Source organism: Coloeus monedula (genome assembly GCF_965178545.1).
Source record: "Coloeus monedula genome assembly, chromosome: 3".
Classification (NCBI taxonomy): domain Eukaryota; kingdom Metazoa; phylum Chordata; class Aves; order Passeriformes; family Corvidae; genus Coloeus; species Coloeus monedula.
In genome coordinates this window covers 70392740-70405759 of record NC_138783.1, presented here as the reverse complement: position 1 = coordinate 70405759, position 13020 = coordinate 70392740, and the positions used below count along the sequence as shown (strand labels likewise).

Genomic DNA, 13020 nt, shown 5'->3' with positions numbered 1-13020 from the left:
TCACTTTTATGTATTCAAAACTAAGTGATCAAATCTGATTAGAATTCCTGACTGCACAGATGCACATCATTTTCTTTTCCTCACCATCCCATCACTTGGCAAGCATAAACCATCCAACACCCAGATCTAACAATATCCTTTCATGAAAGTGAAGTGGGTTGGTTTGTTTTTTTTTTTTTTTCATGAGGCATCTCTGCAGAATGTTTTCAACAGCAGTTAATATGTCAGAAGGTCAAATGTGTAAAATCTGAACTAGAAGCAGGAAAGCTGAACAGAAGTCCATTGCTGCCATTCCACAGCTGTGTAGAAATACCAAGTGTGTCTGTCAAACAGGGATTAGATACCATGGAAACCCAGAACCTCTGGAGGCAAACTTCAACTGAAAAGAATCCAGAGATTTATACTGAATGCTGTTGCCAGAGAATGGCTTTTCTACCACAGTGAATTTCCTTGTGCAAAAATAAAGTAATCTGTAGCAAGTGAAAGTGTTTCACATGCATGTAAGTGATACTTATATTATCTTAATTATCTTTTAACTAGGGATCTTTAGGCTATTGAATTTTTCAAGATTTTTTAAAAGAATCTTGTAAGTCTGATTAAAAAAAAAAACACATAAACCAAGTAAAACAATGGTGATCAGGACTTCATGAAGGAAAAGAAAATAAAAACATTATAATGTGTTTGTAGATATATCTGTATAGATAGGTCTCTCTTTCCATCCCAGTGACGACCTCACATATAACATTTTACTTGCTCTTTCATTTTACATGGATTATAACCCAGATTTAACCAATTAATTACACATTTAGTAGCGCAACATACACATCTGCATTCATTCCCTATGGCTTCTATTGAGATGTATTCCTTCCAATCCCTCCCATTAACAGTAAAAGTAGAGCTTTTAGTGGATATGAGAATGTACCTGGTGTGAATGTGTGAACTCCCCCAGAAAAGTACATGTTCTAAGACTGATCTTATTCTTTAAAGTATATCCATTTCTCTCCACCTTTTTTGAAGGTTTCTTGTCTACTTGAGAATTATGCCATAATAATTTTGAATACTGGAATTTTGGTATGATCCAAACAGATACATGCTTCATATTTACTGTAAAACTATGAATTGGGCATTGTTTCCTAGTGTTCTTCCTATTGCATAATTATAGGAATAGATAAATTTGCCAACAAAAAACTGATGTCTCTAAATATTAATAACAACAATGGCTGGGACCAACATTTTCAAATCTTCACACATGAGTATAAAAAAACTCTAGGAAAAAAAAAGTTGTTAAAAGATTACTCTAAAACTTGTACACAATGAGGTATTGCAGTTATGATCTACTCCAGAATGCAGACGTTACTAAAAACATTACCACCTATCATGTAGCCTTCTGTTTGTCAAATAGTAACTTGAGACCAGCTTGAGGAACTGGTCTGAATTCTGTAAACAAAGTATAAAATGAGGTTTTCCTCCTTGAACACTTTCTGGATAGAAGAAACTCAGTAGCAAAACAGAAGCATGTTACTAAGACCAGAGGTCAGTCTAAGGGCATGTTCTGTCTCCAACACAATCACCAGCCCACGAGCCTTAATCACTTATTTGACATCCATTTTCCTCAGGCGCCCCAATATTCACAGCAGGTCCATTACAGCTGGTAAAGTGTACATCTCTGCCTATTCCGCTTGCGTCTGTTACGGATTGGATGCATGTGAGTTTGTTTTCTTGAATCTGCTAGTATAATCTGCCTGTATAATCTTGTGTATTAACAAACTACATATGTTTGCTTCTCCTTGTGCAGTTTCTTTTCTAAATCAAATCTCAATGAGCACTCTACAATTTTCATATTGCACAATTTGGTGAATAACAGCTCCACAACCGCTTTACCCCACTGCCTTGGTGGGGAAGCGTTGGTCACTTCCAACTCCCACCACCCATTTCAGACCACTTTTAAGAAGTCTGCTTCCCCTTCCTTTCTGTAGCTCCCCTCGTGAGCAACCAAAACTGCGAACAGTACCCAACACACGGACAGATCCTGTGTTTCATACAATGACACTTCCTGTTCATTCTCACTATTCCCTAGTGATGGACAATGTTGCATCGGGATTTGTTGGCAGCTGCCACTAACCAACAGCTTCAGCAAACCACCAGTCACAGGTCATGTCTTTACATAGCAGCAGCTTTACAGAATCAGTACAGAAAGTAGATGCTGGTCACTCTTAAGGCACACAGAACAGACACAACAAGTAAACAGTAAAAGTAGAGGGAACAGGAAAGCCTGTAAAATTAGGAAATGTCACAAAGAGCAGACTCACTATTCAACAATTAGTTTCAGCTTCCATTTTAGCCTACATGCATTTGGGCTGCAAAATTCAGCATAGATTGAAAAAGCTGAATATTATAATAAAAATTTAATTAAATTAAATAAAATTTAATTAAATAAAAGCTCTAAATATGTTATACATATTTCACTTGAAGTACAATGGGAAAGCTCAAGCACAAAAGCTTCTTAAAGACAGGGCAGGAGGATGCTGTAACGATAAATTTATTTTACAAGGGAGTAACAAAGATGAAGGGGGGTTTCTTCCTGGAGATGTATTATGGAAACAGAACTGCTAAAGCAGCATACAGTTTCACCTCAAGGCCATGATTTGAAAGAAGTAGGAAAAAAAGGACTCAAGTTTGTGTCTCCTGTCCCATGAATAAGTGTCATTGAAAATCCTTCAGAAAAACTATAAAAAACTTCAAAAGTCTCAAGTTTATTGACAACCCAAGAATTTTATTGCATGTGTACTTAAATAAAGCCAGCCAAGCAGAACAGTTTCCTACTCAACAATATGACTCAGTAGCCCAAAATTAAATCATTAATTAAATAAAATATAAATCAGAGGATACTATTAATCAATAAGACCAAACTCTAGTCTTATTAGCGGGGCAATCATGCTTGACTTTTTCAGTATAACTCATTTTCTTAGTAACTGGAAATGGAGTAGTTGAGCTCATCAACTCACATAGATATTACAGACAAATTTCAACAGCTTAAAAAAAACACACACATACGCAACACCAGCTGAACCCACTTACTGTGAATTGCAAGAACAGACTCTACTGAAAAGATTTTCATTTTGATTTGCAACTCACATAACACTAATAAACACTCAAGGTCTTTCCTTTAAAAAAAGCACATTTATGTCCCAACAGGTAGTTGAGAATTTAACCCTACTGTTAAAAGAGTGCTGACTGAGCATTTTATATATGACAAAATATATGGCACAAAGGACAATTCTCTGGACCTCTCAATTGCCGGAGAGATGATGCACATATCTGAAAGCAGGCACTTTCCAGCAGGTTGGTTGATTATAAGGCAGCTAAACAAAACAAAAAAGCAGCAGTCCAGGAAGTTCACCTCTTTGGAAGACAGCAGAACATGACCAAATCAGTGCTATCACTAAACCATAGAAAGTATTTTCAGGAGGAAATTAAAAAAAAAAAAAAATAGTAGACATTGAGGCAGGTGAGAAAGGAACACAAGCCACACCGTTCAACATCAGCTGTGGCCCAGCACTGCAGGGCTTTAGTGGCCAGCTCATTTATTTGAATTATGCACCCATTCTAGAATTTGGAACAGATTTTAAAGAGCAAACAGTTTGTGCAAGTTTTTTTCCTAACCATTTATTCCATGTATTTGATGCAAGTCAATTTTATGACCACAACTCTGGAGATTCAATTAAGAGCCTTAATGCTTCAGTACATTCCTTGAAAGATACCTTAAGGACTGTTTCTGTTAAATTCAAAAAAAACCCCAACTGATACCTAAGTACCATGATCAAAATGGACAATTGGCCTCAGTATCAGCCAAGATCCCTATCCCAATTGTTTCATGTTTTACCAAAGGTGCCCCTTATTCCTCAAAGATGGCAAGTGTTAATTACACTAACCATTACCAAAGCAATGTTTAACCATGTGCTTGTGCCACTTTAAAAGAACCCTAAATTTCTTCCCTGCAGTAAGGAAACAACTGCTACTCTAAGTATCTTCTTTTCAATAACCTCTCCTTAGGGCTGCTCTACATAACCTTTTCAGATAAATCAGGGAAAAGCAAAAAGCATGTTCAATAGCTCAAGCTACATATACATCTTTACAGAGGACATGATTCTGACCTCCCCTACAAGAACAATCAGTGAACATTTATAGGATTACTTTCAACAGGTAAAATATTGTTCGAAGCTAAAATAGACAACCTATGTTTGTGCATATGTTAAGTTATCCTGCAATAGTGGGGAGACCAACTTTTTCTTCATTTTTTTACAGGAAACCCACTTTTTACAAGTAAGATGGTGACAAATCACTGCCCAGCACCTAGTAACTAAAGAAAAAGAAAGATAGGTTTACAAACAAAAATAAAGCAATATACAGCTTATTGACCAGATTTTATTGTGTCTACACCACTCAAGGATTGGTGGATTTTCTTCTAAATTGTTCTGTGCATTCCAAACACAGCTGGAGGCACAGCCATGGATGAGGTTGTGGGGGGATGACTCAATATCTAATGTTTTGGCTATGGAGTGGTTGAGGAGTAAGTTAGACTATCTCAGGTTTAGGCTAATCTTCACCTACAATAATGGAAACAATACTTAAGTGGAATAAACAGGTAGATGTTAAAAAGGAAACATATTTTTCACTTTCACTGTAAATCAGACATGCTCTGAGTGCCTGACAAGACTTAAGCACAAACCAGAAAAAGTTAGTCATTCTCATTAAAAAACACAGCTGGTGAAGGGGGTGCCCAATTTACTAAAATCAGCTACTTGTGACAGTACTTGCCCAGGAAGTGGGAGACCTAAGCCTGAGGCAGCTCAAACCCACAGTTTTGGCTCTGCAGTAGTTCAGTTTCAGTAGGAAAAGTTGGCAGTGCCTCTCCAACCTAACAAGTTGCCAATTTTTTTTTTCATTCTTTTTTTACTCAATCTCTTAGAATTATTTTTCTTCTTCATTTGAAAATGGTTTCCCTGATTTGAGTGTACTGGTATATGTCTATTTGTTCATTTCCCTTTCCAAAACAGCTAGAAATCTAGAGGGAGGTTTGAGGCTATGAAACTTTAGAAAATACTGAAACCTATTACTGTAAACTGAACACTGAGGTCTCACAAAGTTAGGTGTGATGACATTACTGGTTGCCAAATCTTCCTTGTTTTGTCAACACTGTCGCTGGGAAGAGAGTTTCAAAATACGCCTATAATTAGACATTTGTCAAAAGTAACTAATTTTCTCCATCTACTAATATTTTGTATTAATGTACTGCTTGATTTCTGACATTATCCTGATGTGGTCCCTACCACATTTTTCAGATACAAACAAGCTGAGAAAGGGCTTACAGTTTCTCCTTTTTAAAATACCATGGAAAGAACATCTAGTTTGGCCACAACACAACCGACTCCTACTCAGAACCTTGCCATTTGAAATCATTTTATTCATGTTACTGAACTTTCCTACTAGGATTAGAAGACTTACTAGATGTGACATGCATGCCACAGCCTGAAGCTGCCTTTTTACATTACATGACTTCATGTCACTGCACAGATCAGGTACCCCTTTCTTTGAGCTTTCATGCATCTTTCAAGAACCTAAAAATCCCCCGGTTTCACAAGACAGGCTCAGCCACACCAAGACCTTGCTGCCACTAGAAAGGCCAGTTTTGTTCCCAGCCTTTCCTCCTGTACTACCTTTGCACAGATCCAAACTTAGATTCTGGCCTACCAAGACCTTTGGTGAAAAACCTGAGTGGAACAACCCAGGTACATTTTGCTGGTTCTACATACTCTTCTTTTTTTTGTTGTTCAGTATGGTAAAACTGGTACCTTATAAAACTAAGCCAATTTGTGTGCAAAATTGCTTAGGTCATTCTATGCCCACACCTAAAAGAAATGAAACTGCCCACATAAAAACCCAGAAAGTTACTGTAACCACTGATATTCCTGGTGTAAGCCAGGGTTTCCTCCCATGAATCAGCTGCAGAGCAGGGTATTATGTCAGTGGCCCTCCAAGAGATTCAGAAATCAGATAGTAATGGCAATACACAGTTACACCACCCTGCTTTAAATTTATACAAAAAGTATTGTACCTGTCCAGTACCTCAGCATCTTTACTTAGGAGCAATGGATACAGAGATTTGAAGCTTATTTCCTTGGTTGTATAAAATGAGAAAGTATTTAGAAACTTAACTAAAAAGTGAAAAAAAAAAAAACAGTAAAATGTAGTCCTTTAAGTATTAACTGCATCCCTACTGCATTTGCAAATTCCTCAACATTTATAATTTTTTCTTTGTGGCAAGATTCTTCATTAAAAATAGGGAAAAAATGTTTATGAAAAAGTAAAGCTATTCCTTCAAGAAAAAGACTACTGTTTAATAGAGAAATTTGTCACAGGTAAGGGCTACAAAAGTAAATTGAAAATTTAAAATGTCTATTATTACATTCAAAAAAACAACTGATGCAAGGACAGATCACTGTCTGAAAGCATCATTTACCTCATTTCAGGAGATTCTCATTTGCTTTTCTAAGCTATTAAAAGTCTGTACTAGGTGTGTCATGCAAAAAGTCAGCACAATGAAAAATTTTATCTTCTTGCAATTGAGGCTCATATCACTAAAAATATCACTGCAACTGTCACAAGCAAACAACTGCAACACTTATCAGTTAATGCATCTTTTCTCAGTACTTTTCAGTATTATAGATTTAGCCCTCCAGATGCAGAATTTTATCTTCAAGTTACGACATCACCTCATATCTGTGGAAAGCAACAGAATTTCCCTAAGCTAGCTTGAGCTGTTCAGTAACACCCATTACATAAGATTTTTCCTAAGACAATAAATACTGTAGAAAATACAGTAGATATATAGATATAAGCTAGTGGTCTTACGTCAAAGCCATAGCATTACCTATATTTGGGAGTTTATTTGCCAATCACTATTAGACTCAATCCCCTGAAAAGAAAGAAGGAATGCATTTTTCTTTCTTCATATTTCCTGTGTAGATTGACTTTCATGAGAGTTACAAAGACAGCTTGACTTTGATCAAGGTTTATAACCAAGTAACACTGGGAGAGTAAAGAGTCAGCAACAATGCAAGTAACAGATGCAGAAATTAAAGCCTTATCCGAGTGTTTTCCTATAGTTTACAGTACAAATTTTCATCTCTTAGCCCCATTTCTATAAGCACACACAACTCACACTCATACAAGATTGACATCCCTTTTAAAAACCACAATTTCTTTACCCCTGTATAGTGCCAGCAGGCTGCCATCAGCCTTGCCTCACACATCACTTACAAACCCCACCAAACCCAAGTGCTACAGTGGCATGGCAAGTCCAGGAACAGCTGAACTGGCATCCCTGTGGACAGCTGCCTTCGGCTCCACCCGAATCAGTTTGTTACTTACCCATTTTACCACTTACCTATTTAGCTCTGACCAAACCCTAAGTCAAAGACTCAAGACTACCTGACCCGAAATTGGTTACCCAAAACTTTAATCAAGAAAGACTGGTTATTATAACTTGTGAGCAGTACAGCTGGTAAGTCCTGCAGCCTTCAATACAATTTCTGTGCTTACATCACTCACGTGCACATGAAGCCTTCCATCATGACTCAGTTAGCTGGAAAACCACATTTCTAAGTAAAACAGGCAATCTCAAGCTTTAATACTGAGTTGCTCTCTCAGCTTTATGTGCTGCAGAAAACAACTGCATTTCCTTTTCTTTGTTTCAGTACAGATTCACAAAGCATCATTCCAATCACTTTTTCTGCAAACAGGCTGGACTAGAAGCAGATGTTTCAGACAAGATAGTAATGCCATTAAGGTCATATGACAAAAGCTAGAAGGTAAAAACAATCAGAGTAATGATTACTGAAGAATTTCTATTATAATTTTCCTAAAGTTGATGCCTAATCCAGCGAAGAGCAGAATAGGGGAAGAAATAGAAAAAATACAGCAATAAGTACATGATACAGCTGAACTGACTTATACCTGCAAGGAATGTCAAATGTAAAATTTAAGACATATTTACCAACAGGAATGCAGTCATGCAAGTGACTAAGGAAAAGAAAAAAGGAAGTAAAGCAAGACAACAAAGGTTGGCTAATTTACTTCTAATGTCATACTTCTGTGCAGGGAAGCATGACAAATTCTTACCCATCAATTACTTGTCTTTTTGCCCTACGAAGGGAGACAAAAGAGGAGGGGCAGAAAGCAATACAAATCACACATGCCCGCGGCAGATAGTTACGTAATGCTGACGTACTGCCTGCTCTTTGCTCACTACACTTACTTTGCTGCAATTCCAAGTACCAGCTTTTAACAGCTGCCCAGTTAGAACAGTTTTAAACTGCTTTGTAAATAAAATGCATACACACAAGGAAGAACAAGATAGCTCTAAGGCTTCATAATGTATCTCCAACAGAGATAAAAATAAGAAAAACTGACAGCTTTATGATGAGACATTCTCTGTTTCATAAGAAGTCATAAAATTGGCTTTTTGAGATAAAACTCTAAACTAAATTGCCTGTCAATCCAAAGTCTGATTTAGTTTTACTTGAAGAAACCACAAATAAAAAGAGAAAGATAGCTCCTTCAACTTCACTGAAGTGCTACTGCTACGAACAGAAACACAAGTCAGTAATTCTTTTGATAATAAGATACACCTAGAAATCTTTCTATTTAGAAGAGAACCTGCCCTGAATAGAGTCAAACAGATCAGCTAGAAGTAAAGGCAGAATGGGTACAAGCCGGGCCAAAAAGTGTTTATTATTAATCATGGGAGAAAGAAAAAAAGGGAAAAAAAAAAATACAGTGAACACAGCAGAACTGGCCAGATTTCATAAAAGTAAATTCACAACACATTCATAAAATGTAATATTAGCCATATTTAGTCTTTTTTTTTCCTATATTTTGTCTTTAAAAACTAGGACACAACCATAAAATCTGCAATGATCTACTGCTTAGTACCTATCACAGTCATTATGTAAGCAAATACATCACAACACTTAAGATCACATGCTTGAATAATCAGCTGCTAATTAAGTATATCTGCAATTGCCTTGTTCCTTCCTTTCTCTGACCCAAAACAGTAAGTAAACAACATTACAAAAATGTCTATCTCCAGCAGTCAGATATAACAAAGAAACTAAAACATATACTCCTTCCTATGGAACAGTAATCAGTAAGGCTGTATTTTAAACTCTAGAGCACATCAGACTGATTTCCAACAAATGACTACACAGATTAATATACACAGCAAACTGAGGAGGCCAACTTATGCAGTCAAACATTAAGATAAGCCCTTTTGGAAGGCCACACCAAAGAGTGTTTACCCAAAGCTGGGCATCAGCACCACCACTGGAAGTTCCTAACAAGCATAAGATAAAAATATTACAGAGACAAATTATTTCTTCACGTGGTTTTTTTTGTACTTCTCGAGTAACGAAATTAAAGTTTCCCTTCTACCTGTCTGGCCTTTAATAACATATGTTTTCAAGGCCTTTTAAAACATGGCCAGGTTACCTCAGGCCTCAGGGAAGATATTGTTTGTAAGCTCTCGAGAAAATGCTCTGCCAGCATTTTCCTTCTCTGTTGCAGAGAAGGAGGAATGACTTTAGGACTTCTACTGATTTCAAGTTATGGAAGCACAGTGCAAGAAAAGAAGTGTGCTAGAAAGCACTGACCCACAAAGCAGTCGGTGACCAACTACCATCCTAAAGGCATACGTCACAGGGTGCGTGGTGTGTTCATCAGCTCTACGACAATCCTTGTATCTAAGTGCCCAAAAGCATACAGAAATCCACAATGCTGTAAGACTATCCAAACAAATATTCCAAATACAAGAAAGGTGTTTCCTATTATTTTTTTCTTAAATCATAACCTAGGAACAATCTGAATGTAAGTACCAGTATTCACATATGCACAGAAGTGTGATTACTTCTGTGGACATTCTTTTCACTGCTCAAGCTGTAAAGCACAAACACTAAGATAAATAATTCAGGATTTAGCTGGAAGATTGCAGTAGAAATTAGAATCACAGAGAGTAACAAAGATTTCAGACCTCCTTATCTTTACATTCATAGCAAAGCCATAAAGTACAAGGAACTTAAGGATAAAATTGAAACTTTAAGGAGATTGACTACACCTAAGTCATTTTTGCACCCAATAACTAGAAAAGCTTATATATTTTGAGTATAACTGACATTAAGCTAATGACTGCAAGATTTATGTAACTGACATTAAACAAACGAATGCGAGAAACAAACAGGACAATCAACTCGGGCAGGACAATCAACTCGGGCAGGATGAAAATCTTTGTATTCTACATGATTACTTCTGTGGTTAAGCTCAGGAACGAAAGAAAAACTGGTCCCAGTGACCCACAAAGCTGCAGACTGTTCTTGAGAAGAGTGTGCTCGTGCATGTGGGTACACAGACACAAACACACTGAAGGTCAGTCTCCCCCCTGCATTTTACACTTCCCTCCCTCCCTCCCTCTAATCTTCACACAGGCCTTCCACTCTATCCCTGTGCCAGACAGCTACGGGCTATTAGAAATCACAAGGTTTCAGAGGTTCGCTCCGCGGCACGTACTCAGCAGAGACAAGGACCCCTGCCCCTTCCTCCCCCGGCTGCTCCGCACCAGCGCGGCGCACCCCGCTCTCCTCCTCGGCCGCGCTCTCCCAGGAGCCGCCACCCGCTCCCAGCACGGGGAGGGGCCCGGGAAAGCTCACCGAGCCCGGGCTGGGACCGGCCGCACGGGAGCCGGCGGGAGGGGAGAGGGAGGCGGGCAAAGGCGGCCTCCCGAGCAGGCCGGGCAGCCGCCCCCACCGAGGCCGGGCCCGCCGGGGGGGCCAGGAGGCAGCCCCCGCCGCCCGAGCAAGGCCCGGCTGTCAGAGCCCCTCCGTGGGACGGGCCACGCTTGGCCCCGGCCCCTGGCAGACCCCCGCGCGAGGGAGCAGAGGCGGCGGCGGGGGGAAGGGTGCCCCGGTCGCACCGTGCCCCGCCGCGCCGGCCCGAGGGGGCGGGGGGACGAGAGCGGGGCCTCGCCGGGGACGCCGCACTCACCACTTGGTAGCGGCTGACGGGCTGGTGGCGATCCATCCTGGCCGCCCGCCGACACGCACGGGCGCGGCCGCAGCTCCTCCGACCTGGCGCCGCGTCGCTCGGTCCGTCCTTCCCTGCTTGCTTGCTTGCTTGCTTGCTTCCTTCCTTCCTTCCTTCCTTCCTTCCTTCCCCCGCCCGTTCGCCCGGCGCTGCCGCCGCCCCGGCCCTGCCCCGCTACGGCCGCCCCCCGCCCGCCCCCGCGGCGGCGGAGCCGGCCCAGGCCCCGCCCCGCCGGGAGCCGCGCTCGCTCTGCCCGAGGCTGGGCGTGTGCGCCCTCCGCCCCCGCCCGCTGCTCGGCCGCGCTCCGCTCGGGGCCGTTCTGCCGGGGCTGCCGAGAACGGGTTTTCCTTTTTCCCCGCTCTTCGCTCGGCAGCTCTGTTCTGTGAGGCTGTTACGTCCTAAGCCCAGAGCCTTGACTAGATATTTGTCGCTATTGATCACCATGGGGCAAGAAGAAGCAGAGCATGGCACAGAAGACGTCTTGGGGATCCGGAGAGTGATTTTGAATAGGCATCTACCTAAAGTAATTAAGAGTCCTAAGCCCGTTTGCCTGCTGTTCCTGTGAAGGCAAAGCACCGTTCTATGGCAAGACATTATTGCGATTTTCCTCTTCTCTCTTCCTCCTAAAACTAAATGTTCAGATGTTTATGATCTCCTGGAGTAAAACCAGTTAAAAACGCCTGCACCCATAAAGGTGTATCGGATGAGGCTGACTCATTTCTAGGTTCCGGAACTGCCAGATGCCTAGCTGTGGCACGCAACAATTTCAAATAGTCATAGATGCATCTCTTGGCTGCACTGGAGAGGAGTGTTCGCTTGTGCTGCAGATATAGCTGATCTGCAAGGCAAATGCTCTCACAAAAGTGGCTATCGCTAATGGCCGGCGCGCAGAACTTTATCTTGCAGCTCAGGTCATCACCTTTCCGTAGCTGCTTGCTGACCTGAGCAGCAGGGTAAGTGCTTTTGTGCAGGCAGTCATCACTGGCGAGCTGGGTGAGGGCTTGCGGGAGTGAAGTGCCAGTACGTGCGCGTGGGAGGGCAGAGAAGTGGAGAGCGAGCTCTATTATTGGAGTTATGTCTCTAGATGGGGGTGGGAGCAGAGACAGGCAGGATTATAAGGGAGGAGGCGAAAGCGTGAGACTTTGTGTATGTGCCTGGTACCTTGCTTGCAGCCCATACCTGGCTAATGCAGCAGTTACTAAAGCTATCCAAATGAAAAGAAAAAAAAGTTTGGAAAGTTCGGGCCTATTCTGTTTGTTGCGTTTGTTCTTGTACAACTGTTGCACATCAAAAGCCCCAGCAGTTAGGAAACAAAGTTTGCAGGGAAATATAGGTTAGAAATGGATTAATATTGTTTTCCTAATAGGATTTTCTCCTCTTTCATCTTTATACATAATGAATGTTTAATTATTCTGTCCTAAAAGTAACAGTTATTAGTTAAGGTCATCTTGACTTTAAGAAAGTTTAAACAGAGTATTGCAGTGTGTTTCAGTTACCAAAAGCTCTTAATTATATTTCCAGATTTCATGGGGCATGGAAATTAGACCATCTGTGTAATCAGTTTAACATCTTCTGTATTGTTAGCAACAATATTGTTAGCAACTTTTTCTGAATTGTTTCACATGACAGCTCAGGAAGTTGTCACCTGACCTCCATAGCTTTTTAAGGGTTGTATCTCAGCTCTGCAATACACTGTCCTAGAAACTCCAACTAGTTAAGAGCTGCCAAATGGAATTTGAGCCTGAAAGTGTAGGAATATAATTGAGTAAGTATTTATTAAGATGTAACCTTCAGTTCTGAACTCATGCAATTCATGTCTTTTAAGGGAAGAAAGGATAATAGGCGAGAACCAAAGTGTATTTAATAGGAAAACTGGAAAATATTCCA

General features: G+C 40.6%; 1 protein-coding gene across 1 annotated transcript in view; it reads right to left on the bottom strand.

The window, feature by feature from the left end:
* Positions 1-11286, bottom strand: part of NDFIP2 (Nedd4 family interacting protein 2) — a 47130-nt gene extending 35844 nt beyond the window's left edge. The window contains exon 1 of the mRNA XM_082277427.1: positions 11095-11286. Within this exon, the coding sequence (XP_082133553.1) occupies positions 11095-11130 (36 nt within the window). The 5' untranslated portion in view covers positions 11131-11286. The remainder of the gene's footprint in view (positions 1-11094) is intronic.
* Between the last annotated feature and the right edge of the window lie 1734 nt (positions 11287-13020).